At 41.3% G+C, this 27172-nt stretch overlaps 2 protein-coding genes across 2 annotated transcripts; both read left to right on the top strand.

The window, feature by feature from the left end:
- Nucleotides 1–4212: 4212 nt before the first annotated feature.
- Nucleotides 4213–16174, top strand: mtmr7a (myotubularin related protein 7a). Its single transcript, XM_086307114.1, has 14 exons — nucleotides 4213–4384; nucleotides 4684–4806; nucleotides 4949–5111; nucleotides 5351–5508; nucleotides 5591–5719; nucleotides 6791–6925; nucleotides 9308–9440; nucleotides 10748–10857; nucleotides 12532–12657; nucleotides 12985–13034; nucleotides 13119–13319; nucleotides 13429–13563; nucleotides 13710–13836; nucleotides 14724–16174. The coding sequence occupies exons 1-14, from the start codon at nucleotides 4361–4363 to the stop codon at nucleotides 15057–15059; spliced, it is 1950 nt and encodes a 649-aa protein (XP_086163240.1). The 5' UTR covers nucleotides 4213–4360; the 3' UTR covers nucleotides 15060–16174.
- A 3128-nt stretch (nucleotides 16175–19302) lies between these two features.
- Nucleotides 19303–27169, top strand: cnot7 (CCR4-NOT transcription complex, subunit 7). Its single transcript, XM_086307088.1, has 7 exons — nucleotides 19303–19492; nucleotides 20129–20252; nucleotides 20327–20520; nucleotides 22468–22629; nucleotides 23665–23809; nucleotides 23943–24053; nucleotides 25684–27169. Exons 2-7 carry the CDS (start codon nucleotides 20136–20138, stop codon nucleotides 25813–25815), a joined length of 861 nt encoding a protein of 286 aa, XP_086163214.1. The 5' UTR covers nucleotides 19303–19492; nucleotides 20129–20135; the 3' UTR covers nucleotides 25816–27169.
- Nucleotides 27170–27172: the final 3 nt, after the last annotated feature.

The raw sequence follows: 27172 nt of genomic DNA, 5'->3' as shown, positions 1-27172 counted from the left end.
TGTTCTTTGAAGCCTCAACATTAACATTCTGGGTGCAGCCATGTTGCATTTTTGAAGCCAGAAGGTGAAATGCAAAAGCTTGATTTAGGCTTTTGCAGGAAATCTGTGTCCTAATTTATGTAGTAACCATGAACTCTGTTTATCCCTACACCGCAAACTTCCACAACATTCAAGTCGTAAAGTATGTATTGACCCAAAGTGTAGTTAAATTCCTGATAGGTACACATCATGTTACATAAAGGTTGCGGCATTGAGTTAAAATCATTTCCAGTTATGGCGTAAGTTAAGATTACGTAGATGTATAATTCACGTGTTAGGCTAGCAAGCTTGGTTAGCAAGCAGCATCTATAAACTGCACCAGTGTACCTCACAGACATGTATACTTTGTAGTTAGTGATAAATGGTGGTTTTCACCACACAAATACAGTAAAAATGCTCCAAAAGGGCCTAACGGCACAAACTGGTGTGGAGTTTAGTGACTCTGATTAGTGGAGATGAGGCCTATCAGTCAGCTACTGGCTACAACTGACTCTGCGCAGAGACCTGCCAATCAGAGTGGCCATGTGAGCATGTTTTCAATGGATGAAAATTGGGCATTATAACATGGGTTTGTGGGAATTGACTTTCATTTTGAACTACACACCAAGTGGTCATTAGAGAAACTGCAGTTTGTGACACTTCTGTGTTGGCTGCATTTTTGTTCCCCCTGTTGGCCATTTAGGAGAATTTTTATTCTAAAAATTCTAAATTGTGGTCTTAGGGCGAGTTTAGCGGAACTCATTTTATAGGGTTTGGAGCCTTTTCCACAAACTATGTATTTGTACTATTCAGTACGACTTATGTATGTGAAGGTTCTCAGTAGAGCTGGGCGATATAAGATTTTTTCATATCACGATATGTTTTTTTCATTTCAGGCGATAACGATATCTATCACGATATAAGCCAAATAACTATAGTTGTAAGATTTAAATGTGCCGTTGCTCACAAGTAAAATGTGAAATAATCAGCAGCTTGTTTTTATTTAAATATTTATTTCCCATAATATGTTCAACAGGGTAGATGTACTTAAGGAACATGAGACTTTTTCAGATAAATAAAGGCAAATATTGCAAACTACACAAAAGGCAGCCGCTAAAGCGTTTAAGTTTCAAAATAGAACAAACGAAACAGACTAAATTGTCGATTCCACTTAGAAACAAAATATTAATTCTAAAAATAAATCTTAGTTTGTTTTACAGAAGAACAGACAAAACAGACTAACTTTTGTCAATATCAAATAAACTGAGAACTAAAAGGAAATTCTCAATCTCTCCTTGTTGTATAGCTGAGCTTTTCAAACAGTTTTAACTAGAGATGGACCGATCGGTATCGGTCCGATACTGACCTAAATTACTGGATCGGATATCGGAGAAAAATAAAAAATGTAATCCGATCCATTAAATATCACGAAAGCACCTCACAAAACTTGCAACACGCCGTAACTCACCTCAGAACGTTAGCACGTCGGAGCAGTAGGCATCATGTGATAGAGCAGCTGTGGCATGCAGGACCTGTCGGTGGTCTGGATAGCATGTGGAGCTTCGCTAGCAACCCGGCATTTCATCTCCGACAAAGTTATCCCAGAGAGAAGTAAAGCAAGTGTGTAAGTCCATCTCTGAATGTTTGTAAAGCATTCCTGCGTTAAGCTTAACGAGTGACTGCCTCTCGCTCTCCGGCTGCTACTTCAATCATGAAACTGCTTAATGATCAGCTGATCGGCTTTTCTGTGGCGAGTCCATCTCTCTTCTTTGTTTTTGGCCCACTTTGCACCAGAAAGAGGAAACCAGCGGCTGAACAACAGCAGAACGTTTAAGCTTGATAAGCTGTTGTTAGAATTTATTTAATCTTACTTTCTACTCGAGGATCTTTTTCTACGTAGCTGATGCTGGTAACTGTGCAGGGGCGGATCTTGCAAAGTTTAGCCAGGGGGGCCGATAGGGCATGAACAGGGAAAAGGGGGCACAAAGACATACTTTTCTTTCTTATTCTCATTTAAAATGTCGAGCTTTTAATAAATAATTATCTGACACCCAAAGTTTTAATTTGATGTAAAATGAATAGAAGTCAATTACTGTATATAGTGACTATTAAGTCTAATATATATACCCTAGTAAGCTATAGTACTCTTTACTTTGGGAAGGTACCATCTGTGCAGTCTGCAATTTTGTTGAAGAAAGATGTTGAATCTATTTAATATTTCTTGAAAAAGAATTGATTTCTGTGCATTTTTTTTCGCACTGCATCAAATTAAGGTTGATTACGTCGATTAAGCATCATGAGGTGGAGCGTGAGGGGTGGTTCCCTATTTTTTATTTATTTATTTTTGTTGTTGCTGGGAGTTGGAACCCTATTAGTTAGGTTGCTTAATATTTACGCTAAGTACTCTTTAAAATACCAGAATAGGGAGGATGGTGTAGGTTTAAGTTTATTAGATTGATCAGTATTGCTGAACTATGAAATATTTTTTTTGTATACAGGTATAACAGAATAGCTTTAGTGTAGTTGTTGTTTTAAACTTGAGTATGAACTTGCAGACTTGCAAAATGCAGCAAGATATTTTAAAAAACAGTTTTGTTGGTTAAAAAACACTATATCGGATTCATATCGGTATCGGCAGATATCCAAATTTATGATATCGGTATCGGTATCGGACATAAAAAAGTGGTATCGTGCCATCTCTAGTTTTAACAGTTACCTTAGTCTGACAAAAGCCGAATGACAAATTAGCGCTTCCAGTCAGAGACTGAGGCTACGTCCACACGTACACGGGTGTTTTTGAAAACGGAGGTTTTCCGTTTTCGTTTTAAAAAATAATCCCGTCCACACATAAAGGGAGAAATGAAGGAAAACGCTGCTATGAACATGCCAAAGCAGCAGGTGGCGCTAGATTCCTAACCGTGCAGAAATGTTGGCCAATCAGAAGTCTAGAAGCCTCGGTGGGAAAAAGTAAACAAAGCTGGGGCATAGAAGCAGAACCGAGTCGTATGTGTGGAGGGACAGTAACTGTGTGTGTATATGTAAGCATTTAAACACTGCAGAGAGTAGAATTAACAGTAACAGTATTGTAGAAATTCATTTCACCGAAACAATAACGTGGCGCACAGTGTGACGTCAAAAAATGCGCACACCTTTGACGCTGCGTTTTCTCCGTTTTTCTAGTCCACACGTAAATGCAAAAACTGAGTTTTTAAAAATCTTCGTTTTCAGTGACCAAAAACGCCGTTTACGTGTGGACGAAAGGTGCAAACGCATAGAAAAATCTGCGTTTTCAAAAATACCCGGGTACGTGTGGACGTAGCGCATGCACCAGTTTATTGTATTTCCAGACTTGCTTTCGGCACAATTTACACTCTGTTTTTTGTCAGACTTGAAATAGCCGAAATACCTTCACACTACGGAACTTCTATGGCTCTTCCGTTCGACAATCTCTCCGGCATTGGAACCATCATCTGTTTTCTCTTCGGTCACGCTCGGTTGATTTTTCTAGTCGGCACACTCATTTCCTCCATTACCCGGGCGGTACGGTGGCTGGCTGCTTCCCAAACAAATACACATGTGCGGCTTGGCACTTGTGCTGTATGTAACAAGTCACGTGACGTGACGCTGCGGCTGTGATTGGTTCGGCTCTGCGCTACTTAATTTGGATTGGCTGTTCTTTTTTTTTATTTTTTATTTTTAAAGAGGACAAGAGCGGCGAGGTCTATCACGATAGTTGAATTTTTCTATCGAGAAAAAGTTATATCGCGATACATATCGTTATCGTTCTATCGCCCAGCTCTAGTTCTCAGTCATCCAGTCCAAGCTTTGCAAAGAGCTTGGAAAGAAAATGTTCTGGACTTCTGCTTCTTCTTGCTTGAAGATGTTTCACCTCTCATCCAGAAGCTAAGCTTCAAGCAAGTTAAGGAAGTCCAGACGCTTTTCTTTCCAAGCTCCTTAGACTATTCAGTATGTCCTGAAACCAGCGCCTGAGTTTTTAAAGTCATCAGGTCAGCATTCACTGAGGTTGTCGCCCTCTGTTGGCCTCTAAAATGAATGATGTTCAGGGCTCGTCTGTGTTGGGTTCACTTTTCAGACACAAAGCTGTTTCCATCTTTTATCTACTGTCTATGTTCACAACCGTGACGGTAACAGCACGACACCGAGCGGGCTTTAGGACCATGCGCTGAAGTCAGCTCAGGCAATAGCAATATTATGGCTGCTTAACCTGAGAGCTACTGACGGACAGCTCCAACCTTATGAGCCAATTTAACGCCTTTTATAACACTGTTGTGCACATATTCTAGTGCTGGTAGTTTAGCCGTGGCTGGAAGCTTAGCTGCCGATGGAGCACATCCGACTGCCAAAGGTAACCGTGGGTCTGGCTGCAGTGATTTGCTACATTTCCGCACTGTACCGCCACTGGCGCTCCAGCAGCAAAGCGTCATGCGCACTCTAAGATCAAATCTAAAGTCAAATAAATAAGACAAACATCTGTCTCAATCCAAAGGACGCGTGCTGCTGTGTTCGCCACGTTGGCAGTAAAGTCACTGCTTTGAGGATGTGTTTCTCTGTCATCTCACACATATGTGCAGCTGTGTCAAACACGCGTGAGATGTGCAGAGGATGAGGCTGTTTTGATGCTGTCCTTCCTCCTCCCCCTTCCAGGTGGAGAATGTCAAGCTGCTTGACAGAATCTCCCACAGAAGGAGGAGGGTGGGCACCCTGTACCTGACTGCCACACACACCATCTTTGTGGAGAGCGAGGCCGGAGTGCGCAATGAAACATGGGTAGGGATCACAGCCCGTGATAAGCAGTCTGTTTGAAGAGAAAAAAATGTTAAGCGTGCGTCACCAGCAGGCTGCAAGACTAACATTTTGCAATCCTCCAAAGCACACTTCAGTAAATTTGTTTTTTTTAACCTTTGCTCAGGTACTTCACAGTTTGGTGTGCAGTGTGGACAAACTGGCTGCAACTCCTTCAGGATGTCCTCTGCTTATTCACTGCAAGAACTTCCAGGTTCTTCATTTTATCATTTCTAAAGAGCAGGAATGCCACGATATTCATCTGTCCCTGCAGCGGCTCTCCCAGCCAGGTGAGCTCTGTCATTATGTCAGCAAAGGCTTGGACTGTATTCCTCTTTGATTATCTTCTTTTTTCTTTATGCCAGCATTTCTGTATCACTGTAAATATCCTAAATATCCTGTAAATATCTGCTCATTTGGTCTAGTTTTCATCTCCTCTGCTTTTGCAACACTTTGGCCTTTTGGACTGAAACAAGTTGAAGGTTGTGCTCATCAGCCTTTAGCTGTCAGTCCCTGTTTTGTCTTTCAGAGAGTTATGACGAGCTGTACTGCTTCTCCTATAAGCCAAATGTTGATGAGAAGGAGAGACGACAGGAATGGGACTTCTTGGACCTCAAGGCTGATTACAGCAGAATGGGACTCCCAAGCTCTCTGTGGAAACTCTCCCCAGTTAACCAACACTACAAGGTCACTGAGCTGGCCTTAGATGCACATTCATCCTAATATGGACAGCTATGCCTAAAGGTTTGTTTGGTCTTTTTTTCTAAAGGTGAGTGACACTTACCCTGCTGACCTGTTTGTACCCGAGAGTGCCACACCACCGGTCATAGTGGGGAGCTCCAAATTCAGAAGCAGAGGCAGATTTCCTGCCCTGTCATACTACTGCAAAGACAATCATGTAAGTTTATTACAGAGTATTTCTCTTTTTATTTCCCATACACTTCCAATCTGCCCCATAGTAATACAAGGGATATGAAGTGATGCTAACAGAGCTAAAATCTCCAGTCCTGCACAACGAAAAATTTTGCAGGAGCTGAGGTAAGAGATTATTTACAGGTATATAAAATAAGTTTTGAATGCTTCACTTGGACCGTTTTAGCCACAAAAGTGAGAAAAGTTGGTCTGTTCTTAAGATGAACATGAGTCACTGCTGTCAGGAAATCTTTTCCCATTTCCACGTGAAAGCAGCATCTTCATGATGATTGGCCGGTAGAGAAACAGCACCAGATTCTGTATTTGTCTGAGGTCATGTATTCAGATTCAGATATCTTAATTAATCCCAAAAAAGCAATAGTGGCGACCTGAGAGCAACTTCCTGACAAAATGTGGTCAAGATGGTTGATAATGTATTTTGCCTTCTTAATAAATACATTCTTAATAAATGTTTTTTAGCAGGGGTAAGATATGACCCTGCTAAATACTGTTCCTCTTCTTCAACTTCTTTTTTACAGCCTTGTGTTACAAGGCTGTAAAAAAGAAAGCAAGACAGACGTCCATTTGGTCATTAAATAACAACATGAATCGTTACTGTCTCCCTGATCTTGGCTTCATATTTGTGAAAGTCGTATATCTGACACGAGAAAAAGCCAAAGTGCTCATAATTTATTTTATTAATCCATAATTCGACGTTTAGGAGTGCTTTATGTGTGTGAGGTCAGCTTCCCAGGGTTCAGGGTCCTGCTTGTGGAGTTCAGCGCATACAAAAAGCTCCACTTTAGTTCATGTGCCCAAGGGGAGAGCCACACAGTGATCTCTGGCTATTTCCCATGTTGCTATTAAATGTGGAGATATGAGAAACTGTGTGGTTGAATAATTTAAATTGAACATGCAGGGGAAGGAAAAGTACTGTGAATTTCAACTCGTCCTAATTCTCATATATTAGACTGGTTATTGTGCGTGTGCACTGAATGCTGTGAACTGATGAGGATGAGTCCCTGTATGAAGCCTAGCTCCTCTTGCTTCCTCGCAGGCTGCCATCTGCCGCAGCAGCCAGCCCCTGTCAGGTTTCAGCGCTCGCTGCCTGGAGGATGAACAGATGCTTGAGGCCATCTTGAGGTCCAATCCCTGCAGTGACTTCATGTATGTGGTGGATACCAGGCCTAAGGTGAGCCCTTTGTATCTAAAGGAAAGGCCTGCAAGTGTTTAAAGCATCAACTGTATATTCAGCTGGGATTTATTTTTCCAGACTGTGCGCTGCCGGCTGAAGATCTCACAGCAAACGCTTTGAAAACATCCCAGATCTCTGCTAGGTGTTATATGATCAGTATTGATGGCAATGTTTCTGCAACATATGCGTTTTATGTAATTTGGCCTCTGAAAGTGTTTGAACTCAGTAGTTTGCTTTGCTTCTAGATCACCATAACTTTGCCTCTACACAGCAAAGCCAATGAGCATGAAATAACAACTCCCTAAACAGAGACATCCACTGAAATTCATCATTTTCCCTTTCTTTATATCTTATGAAGATCACGTCTCTATAACTCTTTTTGAACCATGGCCAGCACAGTGGCGCAGTGATTAGCACGGTTGCCTCACAAAAAGAGGGTCCTGAATTTGATTCCACCACCTGGCCGGGCTCTTTCTGTGTGGAGTTTGCATGTTTGCCCCCATGTTTGCGTGGATTCTCTCCACGTACTGTCTCTCTGTGTTATCCCTGGCGCCCTGTCCAGGGTGTACCCTGCTTCTCGCCCTATGTTAGCTGGGATAGGCTCCAACCCTTGACAAGGATAAGTGGAAGACTATGAACTGCTTTATGTTTGGACACTGCTTCAACTCCGTACTCAGACCATTCCACAGTTTCACTCCACGCACAGAAACACAAAAACTTTTCCTGGTAGTTCACACATTCACAAAACCACCTGGTAGTTCATTACTTTTTGCTTTGAACAGAAATTGTGCTATTTGGAATTCCATTAGATCTGCAAATTTCAGTATTTCAAACTGTAAGAATAGTGAGTTTGTATAATTCTCTGATTCCAGACTTCTGCACAACAGCTTAAGTAAAGGGAAACCAGCGAACGGTATGGTAATATGGGGAGATGTACAGTCTAATGCCTGCTTTGCCTTGTTTAGTATTGCAATGCTTCTTGATACATTGGAATGAAAATATCTTACGTGTGCTCTCCGATTAAGTCTCTCATCTGTTATTACCCCAAGAAATATATTTTCATTGACTCTTTATTCTTTATGCCAACACAGAGGATTTTAAAATGTGACCGTGATGATATGTACAAAAGCACAGCCTCACCTGCACATTGCATCTACAGCATCAGTCCTACATTTGTCTCGATCTATTATTGTCTCTCCATTTGCCCTCTATTTGTTTAATATGCATTTTGAGCGACATATCGTGGTGAAAAACGACTCCCAAGGTTCCTCACATTGTTACTGGAGGCTAAGGTAATGCCATTCAGAGTAAGCATCTGGTTGATACCATATTTCTAAGATTTTTAGGGCCGAGTACAATAACCTCAGTTTTATCTTAAATAAAGAAGCAGAAAATTAGAGGTCATCAAAGTCTCTATGTCTTGAAGACATTCCTTCCGATAACTAATTAGTGTGTGTTATCTGGCTTCATTGATAAATAAAGTTCTGTGTCATCTGCATAGCAGTGCAAATGTATGCTACGCCCTCTAATGATACTGCCTAAGGGAAGCATGTATAATGGAAACAGAATTGGTCTCAGCACAGAACCCTGTGGAACTCCAAAACTGACCTTAGTGTGTGAGGAGGACTCTTCATTTAAATTAACAAATTAAAGTCTATTAGATAGATGTGATTCAAACTACTACAGCACAGCACCTTTAATACCTGCAGCATCCTCTTATCGTGAGTGGTATATCTACCAATTCTGGTATTCTATGGCAAATGCCAATTTAGCTCCATGGTCTGGACAGTGAGCACAGAGCCCGCTAAAGGATGTCGGGCCCTCTGGCCTTCCTCGTGATATCTGATGTCTCGTCCTGCTGATGGGTTAAGGACCTTCTATGGCCCTGTCCAGCTCTGGAATCTCCTTCATGCTCTTCAGACTTGGCTGCAAGACACAGCAAATCATCTGATTGATGTGCCATCGTGGAAGAGTTGGACTCCTCGTGTTAGATGCAGTGCATCTAACTAAATGCATAAATTGTGAAAAAATAATGAATGAAAATGTCTGTGGCTCCCATCTGTAAAATCATTCCTGATGTGGGGGCTTTTCTCATTGTTGCCCCTCTAGTGTACCTGTTGTCAATTCATTGAATAACAGTACCTTCTGCTACCCAACTGACAGGATCAATATCCCAGAAGTTTAATCAACTTGATCCTATAGTCTGATTCTTCCTTTATAGTATAATGGGAGGAGGGAAATAAGTTTTAGATACACTATGTTACTATAGTCCAGTATTGCTACTATAAGTTGTAAAACCAGCCTCTTTCTGAGATTACAGATTGTCGGGATTCTTGAATGACAGCTGGATAAAAAAACTGACGGAATTTTTTTTTCTAGCTGAATGCGATCGCAAACCGAGCTGCAGGAAAAGGGTATGAAAATGAAGACAACTACTCCAACATCAAATTCCAGTTTGTTGGGATCGAGAACATCCATGTCATGAGGAACAGCCAGCAGAAAATGCTGGAAGGTAATTACTATGTAATTATCATTTAGCTATAATGACAGCTTGAGCTGGGTTTTTATTTGCTTGACAGCAAATAAAAAACCAGCTCAAGCTGTCAAAAATGTTTCACCACATCATATTTTACACAGATGTTCTGGCATTGTCTGTTTAAATTGGCCGCATCGTCACATTACTAAAGCAGAGCGGGTCCCCCGTGGGGTTTTTTCATATGCAGTCACGCAGAGTGAACTGTGCTGGAATCAAGCCTCAAATGAGCCCACAGGAGAATTTCTGGGTATTGTGCAGGGGTGCTCCTAGGAAGACTTTGAATCCATCTGGGTTTTATTTCAGAGCTATTTTGGTTTCCCGGAGCGGACAAAACCCCGGACATTATCCCCCAAAGAGAGACAGAGGGCGTGAGAATGATGCGATTTCAAGCCTGAAAAGTTATAGCTGCTCTCAGTTGTGATAACTCTTTGCCCACTAGCAGCACAAGGGAAGTCTTTAAATGCTGGAGACAGTGCCTTGCCCTTTCACGTCTGCCCTCTGCCTTCCTCTCTCTGCCCGGTTGCATACTTCAATAAGATTAAGAAGACCCCCCTCCCGCCTGACAGCAAAGCCTCAAACATCTCTTCTTAGTGCAAGTCCACTGTGCGAAGTGTTACAAAACCTTAGAGGCTAAAATGAACCCGTTCACCTGCTTCTGTTATCAGCTCTTACAGGTCAGCAAACTGATGTAGTATCAACATAAAACCCACTTTGTCCACACCTCAGTGAGTAATCTGAGGGTTACAGTTTTCTAAAGGTGATTTGTGACCATTAGTGTAATATAGTCTCATCAGCTGAGTTCGATTGAGTTCGTGTCACGCTGCCTGTGAGTGAACCTGACGATGGAAAATGTTTGGAAAATAATTTAAATACATTTTACAATGAAACGACACAGTGAGCCTGCAGCCGTTGGCACTAGAGGGAAAAGTTAGTGCATCATTAAAATGAAAAGGATTCATCCTCTGGGGAACCATTACTGTCTGGGCAAATTGATGGCAGTTGAATAAGTGAACTGAAGTGGTTTTATATTGCTCATCCCCAAGTGGCTGTCGCTGGTGTGAACAAAGCCATCGCCAGTGGGAACAAATAACATGAGAAGATAAACAGAATCTGCTTTAAAAAAGCAAAATATGCTCGGGTGACCCGTATGTTGTCTCAGCGTGCACAGATTCCCTGTAAACTTGTCTCTGCTGCTGTCAGTGTTCTGTGAGGTTTTAATAAAGTCCTGCGATCAGGTATGCTCCGTGTTTCCTGACAGTGAGACAGCTGTGTTGTGGTTACAGTGTGTGAGCTGCGTTCCCCCTCCATGTCTGACTTCCTGGAGGGTCTGGAGAGCTCAGGCTGGCTGAAGCACATCAAAGCTGTTTTGGATGCAGGCATCTTCATCGCCAAGGTCAGTCTGGAGGCTAATCCTCACTGTCTGCCTCACCGTTGCCCTCAATATTGGTTTAGGTGTGGGTTTGTTTGTGTTTTGTATCTTCTGTGTGTCTGTGTGAAACCAACATCATCCATCTTTGCAGGGACGATACGAGAAGCCCTTGAGGCTTTCCCCCAGATTTACACGAATGAGCCACAACCACTGACAGATGAAGTGGTTATCATATTTATCATCTCATTACAATGTACAGCGGTCCCTCTTTTATCATGGGAGTTACATTTTAAAAATAACCGGTGAAATCCACAAAGTAGCCAACTTTATTCTTTACAATTATTATAGATGTTTTAAGGCTGTAAAACCCCTCACTACACAATTTATACACTTTTCTCAGACAGGCATGAACATTTTCACACTTTTCTCTCTAGTTTAAACACTCTCAAAGTTCAAACCTTTGTAGAAAAATAAGTCCAGTATCATAGAATGAAACCAAAGATCAAACCCTGTTTTCAGGTCCAGAACATGGGAATAGAGCAGCTGTGAGAGAATCCAATCAATGGTACAGAAGTGGAGGAAGCAAGAAGAATGAGTTGAGGAAAGTTTGACTTATCTGACTGTTTTGTTTCACTTAATGCACCTTATAATCCGTAGCGTCTACCTTCCTTTAGCATGTCCAGAAGTCCAACATTTTGTGCGATGGTTAGCATCTTTCTCTGCCTTCTGGGTGCTACCGCAGGTGTCTTTGATGGTGCAAAAAGTTTCATCGACATTGTTGTGTTTGTATGGGAGAAAACTTACAAACATACAGTACAGCACTTCAGAGCAGAGTGGGTTTGTTTTGCATGTTTTAACTAAGAGATGGGCCTGACAGCAAAACTGTATGCTCATTGGCTAACAGCGTGTGATTGGCACCAAGCATATCCATCGAATGATCAGTGTCAATAAAATTAACTTTATGTCTTATTCAATATTACCTGAAACTTATTACTGAACCTATAAATTTAACAGGAAGATGTTCACTGGGGTCAACGAGACAACAAGCCGAGGACCGTTTTCCCATAGACTCCTATACAACCACGAGTGTTTTGGAAAGCCAACATTGTTGCCCCCTGCTGGCCATTATAAAGAATGCAGGTTTAAGACATTTCAGTGTTGGCTTCACACTTCAGATCCACAACTTCCTCCATGTTTTATACTGTCTGCACCTCAAAACCACCTTTGTGGTGTTTTTAGCTACAGCAGATTACTCCTCGACCACATTTTGTTATGATACCATCACGAATGTACACAGAAAGACACACACAGACTGATACCGTCTGCGCTGCTGTGGCTTTTTAATAATGTTCCAAATTATCCAAGGGAGAAAGGAGTGTCATTAAAGAAATTGTGTGGGTCTTCTAATTAAAACATCATGATTGTACTTTTTTAATAACACGTCTCTCAGGTTTGAGGTAATACAGCTAAAATTAGTAAAAGGTCAGTATGGGTACGGGGTTCCTGTGATTAAAACTTATCTGATGACTGGCTGGTTTTCTTCTCACAGCTGCTGTAAAATAGCGTCTGTGTGCAAAGCAGAGGTACGTATAGTGCACAAGTGGAAAATCACCACATCTAATTTTGGACGTTTTATTTGTCTTTGTGTGTGTGTGTGTGTGTGTGTGTATGTGTGTGTGTGTGTGTGTGTGTGTGTAGGCTGTTGCAGAGGAGGGCGTCAGCGTCCTTATTCACTGTTCAGATGGGTGGGACCGTACTTCTCAGGTGTGTTCAGTGGCCTGTGTGCTGCTGGACCCCTACTACAGGACCCTCAGAGGATTCATGGTACATACTGGAGCTTTTTTAATTTAAGATACAGAGCGGGGTTACAGCTCAGTGGTATCATGTTAATATATCCAAATGCATTCTGGCTTTACATCAAAGGGGGTCATACTAGGCTCACGCTGCTTGTTTGTTTAATCCAAAGCTATCTTTACTGGCTAATGTGAAATACACCAGAAAAATAAATAAAACACAGAAGCCTACTTTAGAGAAATCCCCCTGGAGTCGGGGGGGAAATTACCCCACAAAGTGGGTGTGGAGGTTCAGTCGTTCTTCCCGTGACTCAAAGTCATCTTGCTTGTGTTTTAACACTTTTCTTTCTGCATTTAGGTTCTCATAGAAAAAGACTGGGTCTCATTTGGACACAAGTTCTCCCACAGGTCTGCCTCTGAAACGTGACTTTCATGGCATCTGCTGGATGTGGTTTAAATCTTCTGATTTCATTCCATGCATCTCTTTTCCAGATGCAAACACGTGGTTGGAGACCCCAAAGAGGTGTCTCCCATCATCGATCAGTTGCTGGAGTGCGTGTGGCAGCTGATGGAGCAGTTCCCCTGTGCCTTTGAGTTTAACGAGAGGTTTCTAATCACTATACACAATCACGTCTACTCCTGCCAGTTTGGCAACTTCATTGGAAACAACCAGAGGGAGAGGATAGAGCTGAGGTGAGATTTAAACCTGCAGACACCATGTTGGGAGAAGATTGTCTTTTTGTCTTTCCCCTGACCTTATTCTCATATTTATTTCCCTGTCTTCCATTTGGACTTCACATAGAGTTCATGAGAGGACTCATTCTTTGTGGAGTTATCTATGGGCGAACCGTACAGACTACACCAACCCCCTGTACAGGCCAAACCACAGCCAGACTCAAGGGCTCCTCCGTGCATCAACTTCCCCCTACAGTTTTAAGTAAGTTCTCTCCAACCGCACCAGCTCACACAGCATCACTTGAACCCTGGTATGTGCACTCTAATTAGGAAGATAATCATTATGTGAAAGGTAAAGACATTCATTGAAATTTTATTCTGCTGATGCATTTCTCTTTTTTTATGGAGATTTTGGAAAGGGCTGTACAACCGTTTTGACCATGGGATGCATCCTCGGCAGTCCGTAGAGGATTATCTACGGGCCATCCAGGAGGAGACACAGCAGCTGGAGGAGCAGCTTTCTTCACACACACAGGTAGGACAGGGCTATGCTGATCTGCCACAAGCTTAAAGCCATTTAAAAAAGGCCATAGGTGTAACAGAAATTGCTGAAAACCTGATGCTGGCTATAATAAAACAATGTTTTGGAGCTTGCTATGTAGCAGCAGAGTAGTCAGAATTTCCATGTTGATTCCTGTGGTCCTACAAACTGTGGTATGCATGTGCAAAGTAATGAAAGAAGGAGGACTTGTCTGATCACATTTTTTCTTTTACACTGACATATCTTTTGTTTACCTGAGAAGGAGATAACATCAGCGTGACCCGTGGGAGGAAGACAAACTAGCTGAGGTGGCGTGATGCTCAAAGGTCACTGGTTACTTTGGCAACCAGTGACCTAAACTTCGCTGCATGTCACATTCACCCCAACATGGCAGTTATATTCCCTCTTACAGCAGGATAATGCAGCTCAGCAAATTCCCCAGACCTTCCCAAATTCTCCAGTATGTGCAGCATGCTGAAAAAAACGTAATTCCTTGTGAGTAAATTTAACAACCTGTGCACAAAGAAGCCATCACGCGTGCGAGGATATACTAAAAACTGGCACAGGATTACTTTAAAGCTGAAGAAATCTTTCAAATCGGATATTCTAGGAAAAGTTTTGGAGCCTTTTTATAACTTCTGACATAAATATTATTCCATGCTAATGTGATGCCAAAGGTTCTGGAGCCTGTCTCTGGATGGGTCGCAACTGTTTTGACAGCACAGGGGAGGGGCTGCACTATATTAGGGAGGTGATTTTAATATTGTGGCTGATCACCGTGCATTCATACTACAAGTCAAAGGAAAAAAAGAAAATTCCACCTGGATGTTTTTGTGATTATAGAAAATGACTGTTGTCTTCATTTCTTACATTATCAATAGAAGATTTCTGAGCTGGAGCAGGAGCAGGAGTGCAGTGATTCCTGCAAAGCAGCCGCCTTTGATAAGAGCCCCACGGTTTGGGCTCCTGGTAACAACCTCGGTCTAGCCAACACTCCTCAGGACTACACCGGCGGCTTCATCGCCGGCAGCCCCTGTCAGCCTAAAGGACCAGACAGCATCCTCCTGCCAAAGAGCACGAACCAAATATCTGACGCCAGCTTCTCCAACGGCAGCGACCAGGAGTCTGGGATCGCGGACCTGAGCTGCCGTTCACCTCTCAGCGAGGACAGCACCAGGGATCCGGACTCCGATGAGGCAGCCTACTCGGCTGCCTGAGGACGTGTAGCATTGGCTGGGAGGCGCAATGCTAGCCAGACGTCACCTGAGCGACACTGAACAAACACTACCATTACGTTGATCGTGTGACCCAACTATTGGCCAATTTCAGTGCGGGTTTTATTGGGGTTGCACGATTTGCTTACACTTTTGTTTGCATGCATGGTGGACTTTCCATGTTCCTGCATTCCTTCGTGTTCATAGTTGTTTCCTGTAGCAGACTGCATTTAACCTTGTCTCAGTTAAAGAGTCCAAAGAAAGCTTACATTTTTGGACATTTTAATCCATATTCAACAGAAAGTAGGAGCAAGACTGACTCTCTGCAGTTTACTGTATTTCTAATGATAAGCCATGTAAGTGCTTCTATTCAGTAGATATTTGGCTTTACAATGTAAACACCTTAACAGTGTAAAATGACATGACGTGTGCTCTGAACATAGGCCAGTAATACATGGTATTAGTTAACATTTAATGCTGAAAGAGTGGCAGTGATTCTGATATGCCCAAATGTAGCAGCACTTCAACCCCAAAGGACTATATTTATGACTGAGGTGAACTCACTCTGCAGGCCACAGTGACCTCAGCTGGGGCTGGGAGTCATTACACTCTAATAACCAGCGGTCAGTGGTTTGTTTTCAGCACCTTGCGGTCCACTCCTGAATATTTCAGCATATTATAGGATTTCACGGGGTTTTACTGCCAAGGGACGTAAAAGGAAGCTTTTGAAAAGACAAAGTGATTTAATAAACGTCTGTGCAGCGTGTTTCGACATCAGTGCATGACTGAACTACCGGACTGAACACACAAACATGGTGCTGCTTAGGGCAGCAGATGACCAACAGAGACTCCTTTAGTGTTTGTGTTATCTCAGCTGTCCAACTGGCAGTAAAGCTGCTTGCTATAGTAGTGCAGTACCCATTATTGTTTTGGTGAACTCCTGCTAAAGAACAGTGCAAAGATTACTGGGCAAAGCATGTGAAAATATTTTTGTACTATAACCTATTTTTGTCTCCTCTGACCTCGCTTTAAATGTTTGTTTTGTTGTTGTTTTTTCAGTGTCTAAAATGTCTGAGTCATACCAAATTCTGTCCTTGTATTAAAAAAAATACCAGAAAAAAGCCTTAAAGCGTTCTGATGCTGCTCTCATTTGTTCAGTTGGATCACGATAAGTTTGCAAAAGTGCTCGAAAGGCAATCTTATGTAAATTTAAGTCAGTTTTCTGCCATATACTTACTTTTTTCTTGTTTTATTTAAGTGGGAATAGAGTCAGATTACAATATCACATTCAGAAATGGAGAACAGTGTAAGTAAACTCAGCCACTGCACAAAATGAGAGTCTTTGCTAAAGTGTGCTGTTATTGTGCCATTTGTGTATTCAGGTCACCCGTTCTCCTGATCTAATTTTGTTTCTCTAGTCAGATACTCGAGCAGCTGCCTCATAAATGCACAGTCTGACATTATTTACACAAAGCAGTAAGGCTCAAATCCTTCATCTGAAAACAATTTATTTGATATTTGGACTTAATCACCATAAAACAGATTTGCATTACATCATCAGGCAGGTAAAGTAAATGGCAGCAAAGACTGCCCCTCATTTTAGGGATGAATGATGAAGACTTCAATGTCCTTGTTGTTGCTGCACAGCTGTGCTGGCGGGGAGCCAGACCCCAAAGCGCTGCCACCACCAGCAGTCCTGCTCCATGGCTCATTCAGCTGTTTTATTATGGGTATGAGTTTTTGGTTTATCATTGTAATCTTTACAAAATGTACAGATTAAACCAAACCTCTACTAAAAACTGAACAGACAGTTGGCTAAGTAAGTAAAGTAAGTCAAATTTTATTTATATAGCACCTTTCAAGACAAAGATCACAAAGTGCTTCACAAAAAATACCGGGGCATTTAAAAAAACAGACAAAAAGTTAACCCAACACAATTCCAAAAACATGAGTTTTTAGTTGTTGTTGTTTTTTTAAACAACAACAACTCCTGAAGACAGGAGGTAAAGACTGCGGTTGACTGTTGTTGAGGAGATCCTACTGCTGGAAAAACTGAAACTACAGACTGAGCATGAAAAGAGCACGTTTTAAAAGACTGGGACAAATGGTTGACATATAAAGTGAAGGAAGGACATAAGTAATTTTAATTACTAAAAGAGACAGATTTGGTTCACACTGCAGGCTTAGGACTGTTTATATGTTTATGTATCTATTTTTTAGTCTTAGATAGCTTCCAGTTTTGTTCTGGCGTTTTCCTAATTATCATTATCTTTTTATGCTTAAACAAAGCAAAACAAATTCAATTCAATTTTATTTATATAGCGCCAAATCACAACAAAAGTCTCCTCAAGGCGCTTCATAGATACAGAGAAAAACCCAACAATCATATGACCCCCTATGAGCAAGCACTTTGGCGACAGTGGGAAGGAAAAACTCCCTTTTAACAGGAAGAAACCTCCGGCAGAACCAGGCTCAGGGAGGGGCGGGGCCATCTGCTGCGACCGGTTGGGGTGAGAGAAGGAAGACAGGATAAAGACATGCTGTGGAAGAGAGACAGAGGTTAATAACAGATATGATTCAATGCAGAGAAGTCTATTAATACATAGTGAGTGAGAAAGGTGACTGGAAAGGAAAAACTCAATGCATCATGGGAATCCCCCGGCAGCCTACGTCTATTACAGCATCACTAAGGGAGGATTCAGGGTCACCTGGTCCAGCCCTAACTATATGCTTTAGCAAAAAGGAAAGTTTTAAGCCTAATCTTGAAAGTAGAGATAGTGTCTGTCTCCCGAATCCAAACTGGAATCTGGTTCCACAGAAGAGGGGCCTGAAAACTGAAGGCTCTCCCTCCCATTCTACTTTTAAATACTCTAGGAACAACAAGTAGGCCTGCAGTGCAAGAGCGAAGTGCTCTAATAGGGTGATATGGTACTACAAGGTCATTAAGATAAGATGGGGCCTGATTATTTAAGACCTTGTATGTGAGGAGCTGGACTTTGAATTCAATTCTGGATTTAACAGGAAGCCAATGAAGGGAAGCCAAAACAGGAGAAATATGCTCTCTCTTTCTAGTCCCTGTCAGCACTCTTGCTGCAGCATTTTAGATTAGCTGAAGGCTTTTCAGGGAGTTTTTTGGACATCCTGATAATAATGAATTGCAGTAGTCCAGCCTGGAAGTAATAAATGCATGAACTAGTTTTTCAGCGTCACTCTGAGACAGGATATTTCTAACTTTAGAGATGTTGCACAAAGAAGGTTTTAAGAAATTATAATAGGAATAGTAATGCATATTTGTTTACATGATTTATAAAAGGAAAGGGAATAGTAGAGGTGGGCGGATCAATCCAAATACTGATAGTATCTATATCAGCGCTGGTGCTGGTATCAGATTAATACTAGCATGATAGGATCGAGGCTTTGTTTCTATCCCCTAAGTTCAGTATGTAGCCCACTGAATTGCATATATATTATGCAATATATAAATACTATAAATGCAATTATTTAAAAAACATGTTTATATATATATATATATATATATATATACACCTTCCAGGTCACCAATAAAATGCAGTTTCAACAAAAGCTGAATGGTGTTTTTTGTTTTGTTAACTAATTATTGTGACGATTTAGTGACCATTAAAATGTGTTCAAAATTTGCAAACTGATGATAATTCATTTTCTAAATCATGACACACTGCTCTACCGTCCATAAGCTGCTGGTATAGATTCAAATTAATGTAATACGGAGCCTGTATTTACTTGGTTTCGGATCAATAAAAAAACTTGGAGTATTCCACAAGACTAGAACTTAGTTGGTTAAGGTTAAGGTTAAAGTATTCTTAAATGTATGAATGTGATTGGATTAGGAGAATAAAATGCTGCAATATATTTGTCACAATCATAACCAAATTAGTTTTGATTGTGATTTTTTAACTTTCTTTTGTGGTAGAAACCGAACTTTCTTCTAATCATTTTCTAGAATAAACGTTGCTGCTGGGTTGGTCTTTTTTTGGTGTTCATACTTTGCTGACAAAAGTAAATAATAATATTAATAACAACAACATTATTATTGTTGTTGTTGTTGTTGTGTTTTTATTTACTGAAATGACTTTTATTCATGTATTCATTTTCATTATACTGACTGGAGCACTAGTGCATATCTAATATAGTAAAAAAAAAAATTAGTACAGTTTTCAAGGGCTCTGTGCTTAAGCTATACTTACACACGTATATACGCGTATGACGTTGCTGTGTTACGTGATGACGTCCAGTTGTAGGCTCAGCTATGATGGCAGCCGTAGGTTGACATCAATACGATACTGAATATAAAGTATTTAAAAGTTAGCGGAAACTCCCCCGACACTATAACGTGGAACAAACTAACAGTTTTCTGATAGTACATGCTTAAAACACACACCCGCCCGGTTTGGGGAACGGTAAGTTAACGAAGCTACGTTCACCTTTGCTGTATCAAAGTGGCGCCGAGTGTGTGTCTGTGTGTGCGTGCTTGCACCAGTCTCTTTCATGTTCTGCACACAGTCTCAGTTATCTGTGAGCTAGCTGTCCACTTGCAGGAGCTGCTTTGTCTCATTACAGAGCTCCTATTTCTCCTGCCCGTGTTAACTAATGCTAGCTCTGCAGCCTGCTAACTGTTGCAGGTAACCTAGCTAGCCGAAGTGCTGCCGAAAACCCGAGCTAATGCGAAGAGCAGTCGGCTAAGCCCGTCCTGCTCATCATGAGGAGATAGCTGCTCCTCCCACTGGTTCCCTTTATGTAACAACAGTTAGCATACATTATACTAGAATAGAAACACTAACTGCGAGTAAAGTTAGCTTCCCCAGTGTACCACAAGCAGGCTAAAGTTATTTCCTGTGCCCAATATAGAAGCCTCATTTGTTTTCAGTCAAGTGCTGTGTCAGGAATCCTTCTGTGCCTTTGGTTTAGGTGTTAAAGTGCACTTGTTCAGCCCCCTTTAATGTAATATGCTGACCTATGACAGTACACTTATGCACCACGTTGCAGATGTTGTGTTTATATTCAAGTACAATTCTTTGTCTCCTTGCATGGTGAAGTGGCACTATGCCCGCAGCTACTGTGGATCACAGCCAAAGAATATGTGAGGTTTGGGCCAACAACCTGGAGGAGGAGCTGAAGAGGATACGACATGTCATTCGAAAGTACAACTACATTGCTATGGTGAGTGGTGCCACAGTCGCGGCGCCTCTCCGTGCCCACATTTCCGTTGTTCATCGTGACTCGTCTGCTTGCAGGACACGGAGTTTCCAGGTGTTGTAGCCAGACCGATCGGAGAGTTCAGAAGCAACGCTGACTATCAGTACCAATTGCTGCGCTGCAATGTGGATTTGCTCAAGATAATACAGCTGGGCCTCACATTTATGAACGAGCAGGGGGACTACCCACCCGGGACGTCAACGTGGCAGTTCAATTTTAAGTTTAACCTCACGTAAGATTGCAATCCGGTCTGTCTGTCTGTTGTATTCCTGCTGGAGCCCCATAGATGGATTGATCAGCTGATAACGGCCCATCAGTGCGTGCAAATAGTAAATCCTTTCTTGACTTTTTTTTTAAACTACATGTTATACATACGAAGATGCTCCATTGTTTACAGTACTCCTGGCTCGTTCTTAAGTATAATAAACAGACAGCGTTCACTGCTGCTGGAAAGACAGAGATGCTGTCTTGCTTGTGAAATACTGTAACTGCACACACTACTGGGGTTTTGACTCCCTAAAAACCAGCAATACAAAGTTCCCCCAAAATCCTTCTACTGATCAGACTTTATTTTTCTCGTATTCAATTTAGATGTGTCCAGATTTGCAGTTAACTCTGCAGTGTGGACATGCTGTTGCTGTCTGCCTTCTGACAGTAAGAAAACCGTGCCATGCCTTTACTCACTACTGTAGTGTGGCACTGTATCCATCTGTCAATACAAAATGTTGAGAGATTTATCTGATGGGCTTGATCCGCTTTGTGTGAATGCATTTGACAAAGGACTTGGATGTAAAATAAGTTTGTTTCTTTCTGTGTAAAAGTCTCCACTCCAGCTTTAACGGGACATGAATCGTTTCTACATGCAGGCCCGACTGTAAATATTTGGACAGCTTTTGGTCTACGCACTGTTTCAATATGACACTAAGTTTGAAATAAAACAATTAATACTACACTACACTGCCAAGTCTCAGCTTTAATTTTGAGTATTGCATTAAAACTATAGAGAGAAGTGTGTGAGACGGGGGCCCAGAGTTTTGGTGCTCAAAAGTTATTCAAATACACACAAAATCATTGTGTTTGCAGTTTTGTAAGCGACTGCTTTGAGTTTTTGACTTAAAGACAGTTGCAGATGCTTTGTAACCTCCCTGCTGATGATCTCCCAGTCCTCAACTGCTCACGTACAGCTCTTTGCTGCTTGTGTCAGCTACCGCCACCTTTTGGAATGGCGCTCAATCAGAGGGCTGACTCGGCCAGTCGAGAATTTTCCTTCCTTTTACTCTTGTAAGCCTTTTGGTTTTATGTAGAGGATTGTAGTCCTGCTGAATAATGAAACATCCAACAGGTTCTGATGCAATTGGCTGAATGTAAGCACAACTCTGCATTCAACGTATGGCTTCTGCCAGCAGTGAAATCATCAACACCAGTGAGCCAGGGCGTGTGGCAGGGTTACGTGCACGAATCCTAACAGAAGCCCTTCGATGTTAGATGATGATGTGGCATTTTATGTTCCAAGCTTTTCCCTTCCTAGAGATGTTTAATCATTTTAATAGAGGTAAATTTTGGTTTGATCAAACAGAACGTGGTTCCAAAACACTACTTTATTTCTTTTTGTACATTTTTTGCAAACTGCAGCCTGTCAGTGGTGAGAGCTCTGAAGTCATGGACAGGGAGTCGTTTCTTGAAGGAAAAACATGTACGCTGCATCCTGAAGTGCATTCATAGTTTGTTGCTACCATCTATATATTTTTTCTGCGGATCCACAAAAGACCCAACCAGCTGATTTTGGCAATCAATGTTTTCTTTTAGTTTTAGTTTTTATTTGAACAGAGGATATTCTTCTAGTACATTTCTGTTTAGTTTTGTGGCTTTCTTTTTCTTCACTGTTTGCAGTTTAGCTGCAGTGTGTTAAAGGGTTTGATCTCCCTTACATTTTTGTAATATTCATCTAAACCTACTCAAATGAATCCTGAGACTTGGCATTTTAATTTATTACACATTTTTTTTTGTCCCCCAGAAAAAAGCTGTCCAAATTAAACATGAGTTGATTGTCTAATGTTGTAAAATTTCGTACGGCCAGTTTATTTGTCATTCAAGAGCAACATTATAATCCCTAAACTTAAACTGATTACTGACCTGTTACCTAGTTGACTTTGTTGTTTGTGACTTTCTTCCCCTTTAGAGAAGATATGTATGCACAGGACTCCATTGAGCTCCTGACCACTTCAGGGATTCAGTTCAAGAAGCACGAGGACGAAGGCATTGAGACGCTTTACTTTGCAGAGTTGCTGATGACATCAGGTGTGGTGCTCTGCGACGGAGTCAATTGGCTGTCTTTTCACAGGTATTCTGCTCTGACTTAATCTTCGCAGTGTCATTAGTAACACTTGTGTTTACCTGCTGCTTCACATCCAGAAACTGGCTTATAGCTATTTTATACACACATGGCAGCAAAGGCAGATTTCCACAATTTTTTACTCTTTAATAACAAAGCACTTATTAGAAACACAGCGTTTTACCTTTGGTACACTATCACCGAGTTTGAATATTATATATTACCTTTGTAAAAGCTCTTCAAATATGAGTGTTTGAACCAAATTACATGTCTGCTGAGCTGTTCAGACATGCTGTTTAGTTTCAATTTGAAATTATATTTAACCTGTCAAATAGTTTTGTCTTGTCTCGTCTTTTTAATAAGAAATGTTACAGAGCACCAAGATTATTTAGCCACAAACGTGTTAACACCAAAAACACAGCACTGTGCCGTCTTTCTTTGCATGTTGCTTCCAAGCAGCCAGACTTGCTGTCAGGCTTTCTAAAGCTCCTTCAAACTTTTCCTCTGAACACTGACGACTTTTTCACTGATTTTTTTCAAGTGTTTGTACCTGAAAATATTCAGAGGAATGTTTTTTTTTTCTGTTTGTTTGTGAAGCCATTTAGCACTGACCTCTGAATCGTCCTAGCATTAAATGCACCTAACTCAAGAGATGAACCAGTGTTGTAGCCACATCTAACACACTACTTTGCAAAGAACTGGTTTTAACTACTAACTTAACTACTTTGTTACTAGCAGATTTTCACAAAAACACATCATTTGTTCTCATTTTTATGTATGAAAAAATACCAAAGAGAAAAAAATGGGACAAAAAAAACAAAGATTGGGTTTGAAGGTCACTGATGTCACTTTTATTCTCGTCTAGTTTTCTCAGTTGCCACAATGGAATTTATAACTACAGTGTATTTTTATTTCAATGTTTCTTTGATATGAAACTCTTAGTTATCTTTGTTTCCTTGGAGACTGAAAGTGATATAGTATTTGACACCAGCTGCTGTGCTCCTAAGCAACTTTGTTAAAGTGTGTGCTGTGTGTGTTTTACAGTGGCTATGACTTTGGATACCTGATTAAGATTCTGTCCAACGCTAACCTTCCTGAGGAGGAGGTGGACTTCTTTGAGATTCTTCGCCTGTACTTCCCAGTCATTTACGATGTCAAGTACCTCATGAAGAGCTGTAAAAACCTGAAGGTGCTTCTATAAATATTCCAGCAGCATGCACGCAGCATCTCCTGCTTTATTAATTTAATCACCTTGATTTCTGATGCAATCCCTCAGGTTTTACTTTGACTGCATGCACTGATCTCAAGTGTGTTGCTTTCAGGGTGGGCTTCAGGAAGTAGCTGAGCAACTAGAGCTGGAGAGGATTGGACCACAACATCAGGCTGGTTCGGACTCTTTGCTCACAGGCATGGCTTTCTTCAAGATGAGAGAGGTACGTACCCCGTGTTCGAGAGTGGAGAGGATCAGAATAAGGACCCAGTTTATAATACAGGTTAACACGTTATCAACCCAAAACTCAGACGTGTTTAATACATGTAATCAGTTTAAAAACTTCAGTCTCTGAGAAAGGCTGAGAGTATGGTCAACATGAACATAGAGCTGGGGACACTGTAAAAATGGCTTCAAGTCCTAAACCGTTAATGGAGTACTTTTGTAAAACTCTGTGATTTAAAGTCTGCACTTCACTCACATCCTGATTGTTTGACGACTGATCTGACCATAAACTCAACAGTAAAGTGTTTAATGTCATAAATAATATTCAATTCAATTCAATTAATACAGTACCAAATCACAACCACTGTCACCTCAATAATACATACAGAGAAAAACCCAACAATAATATGACCCCCTATGAACAAGCACCTTGGTGACCATGGGAAGGAAAAACTCCTTTTTAACAGGAAGAAACCTCCAGCAGAAGCAGGCTCAGGGAGGGGCGGGGCCATCTGCTGTGATTGGTTGGAGTAAGTGAAGGAAAACAGGATAAAGACATGCTGTGGACGAGAGCCAGAGATTAATAACAGATATGATTCAGTGCAGAGAAGTCTATTAACACATAGTGAGTGAGAAAGGTGACTGAAGAAGAAATACTGAATGCATCATGGGAATCCCTCCGCCTATTACAGCATCACTAAGGGAGGATTCAGGGTCACCTGGTCCAGCCCGAACTATATGTTTTAGCAAAAAGGAAAGTTTGAAGCCTAATCTTAAAAGTAGAGATAGTGTCTGTTTCCCGAATCCAACCTGGAAGCTGGTTCCACAGAAGAGGGGCCTGAAAACTGAAGGCTCTCCCTCTCATTCTACTTTTAAATACTCTAGGAACAACAAGTAGGCCTGCAGAGCGAGAGTGAAGTGCTGTAATAGGGTGATATGGTACTACAAGGTCATTAAGATAAGATGGGGCCTGATTATTTAAGCCGTTGTATGTGAGGAGCCGGACTTTGAATGTAATTCTGGATTGAAGTAAGCAGTAGGCTGGTTTTCCCATAGCAACCAGAAAAGTCCCCACCGTGCTGGCCAAACCTAATAATACAGGTTTATTGCGCTTTGATAGAGGTGGGCAGATCGATTCAAATATCGCAAGTATCGATACTAACGCTGGTACTTGTATTGGATCGATACCAGCATGAAAGAATTGATACTTCACTTTGTTTTTCTTCTCTAGGTTCAGTGCGTTACTCCCAATCATCAGAAAGTAGACATGGCAGTGCAAACAGCGCTTCTTTCACACAGGCTCCACCCCCTCCTCCCTGCTCTGCTGTGTTTAGTTGTTCTGAAGTCATGTGACTTGAATGCTTGAGGAAGCATAGTGTTGACCTTGAATGAAAGCATTACAAACAGTAATGTGTGTTGGAAGGTTTGTTTTATTGTCTTAAATAATTATTCTGGAAAGTTATACCACTATGATATCAATATCACCAATACCAATAACTGATATCGGTAATTTTGGCCCTTTATTTACTTGGTACACTTTGATGTGATCTTTTTTTCACACTTTGTGTGTTATCCTAACCACTAATCGATTGTATTATTGTGTGGGTTTTTTGTAATCCTTCCCATAGATGTTCTTTGAGGATCATATCGACGATGCAAAGTACTGTGGTCACTTGTACGGGCTCGGCTCAGGCTCCGCCTATGTCCAGAACGGAACCGGAAACGCCTATGAAGAAGAGGCTAACAAGCAGCAGTCGTGACATCGCTCCGAAACTCTTCCCATCCTGCACTTCACACCCAAAATCAGTGCGGCTCTGACGCCAAGCTCCCGAGTGACAATAATGATGGAAGAAGAAAATAACCTACACGTGCATCGTTTAGCAAGCTGTTTCTCAAGTTTCTCATAGGCTCTGCTCACTTTAGACCAATGAATATGATGGTCCAAAAAAAAAAGAATCACCGCTGTCCTCACACATGCAAACAACTGCATGTTTGAGTTTAGTCTTTTATTCCTAAGAGGCAGCGTAGACGGCGTGTGGTCGGTTCAGTTCAATTTAACATGCTTAAAAAGGTGGGATTTTAGTTTTCCTAAAGTGTTCTGTAGAAATGTTTTGCACTTTAAAGCTCTAACCTGATTTTATAAGGAAAGCTGAAAATGTTTCCGGTGTGTTTGTGTGTCTCTCTGGCCTCTTTGTTGCCTTCTCTATGTTCCCATTTCACATTGTGAACATGTAAAGCTGTACGATCACAACTCTCACCACGCTCAGCCTTAATAATAACTGCATTCTTATCTTTTAACTTTTTAATTTATTGGCATGGACTAGTTGCCCCCATTTCAACACTAAGTCCACACAGATTTCCTCTCTGATAGTTGGGGTGTGTTTACATGCACTTGAATCTTGAGGATTTTTCTAATCGGTCCCGTTAATGTTAAGTTTATAACGACCCGAGTAAGAGCTAAGTCCACTGTAATAAGCCTTTTAAAGCGGTGCAGACCATAAAGCAAGTGGATGCCATTTCTTTATTATCAGTTGGTCAGAATGGATGCACACTGATGTGCGTGTAAACATCATGGATACACATCACCTCAGCCAACCAACAAAAATGTGTTGGGAAGAAAAACAGAATGAAAGCTGTAGGAAGTGCCGAGGTAACCACTGAGTAACCACCAGAGAGTCAGTTTTTGTTTTAATTTATAGTTTTAGTGTTGAAATAAAAGAAGAGGAATGTTTTACTCGAAGTGACGGTGCTTTTTTAACAAGCGGGAGTTCATTTGTAGTTCTGACCTTTGAATTAGACTTTTTGGTTCCCTTCAAGTGTTGCTTTTCCAGTTCATTCATGCCGCATAAAACTGCCGCATGTACAAAAGAAACAAAAACAAGAATAAACGCTGTTGTTGAATAGTATCCTGAACTTGCATAGGTGCGTGTTAAAGCGTAGGCTCACGGCTTATTAACCTCCGGTGACAGAAACTCGACAGCTGAAGCACTTCCCTCTTTCTGCAGTACGTCTTTCTCTCACTGTAACCGAGTCGAAGAAGAATATGCAATAAAAAAGAGGAATGTTTTTAGATGATTTTGTAAATAAAGGCTTGAAATTTTTTCTACCATCGTATCT

Source organism: Aulonocara sp. 'chitande type north' Nkhata Bay, linkage group LG2, assembly GCF_057382095.1.
Source record: "Aulonocara sp. 'chitande type north' Nkhata Bay isolate Kocher_YH1m ecotype deep benthic linkage group LG2, A_spYH_male_GT1.1, whole genome shotgun sequence".
Taxonomy (NCBI): Eukaryota; Metazoa; Chordata; class Actinopteri; order Cichliformes; family Cichlidae; genus Aulonocara; species Aulonocara sp. 'chitande type north' Nkhata Bay.
The sequence above is the reverse complement of the archived record's forward strand: the minus strand, read 5'-3'. Positions and strand labels throughout refer to the sequence as shown.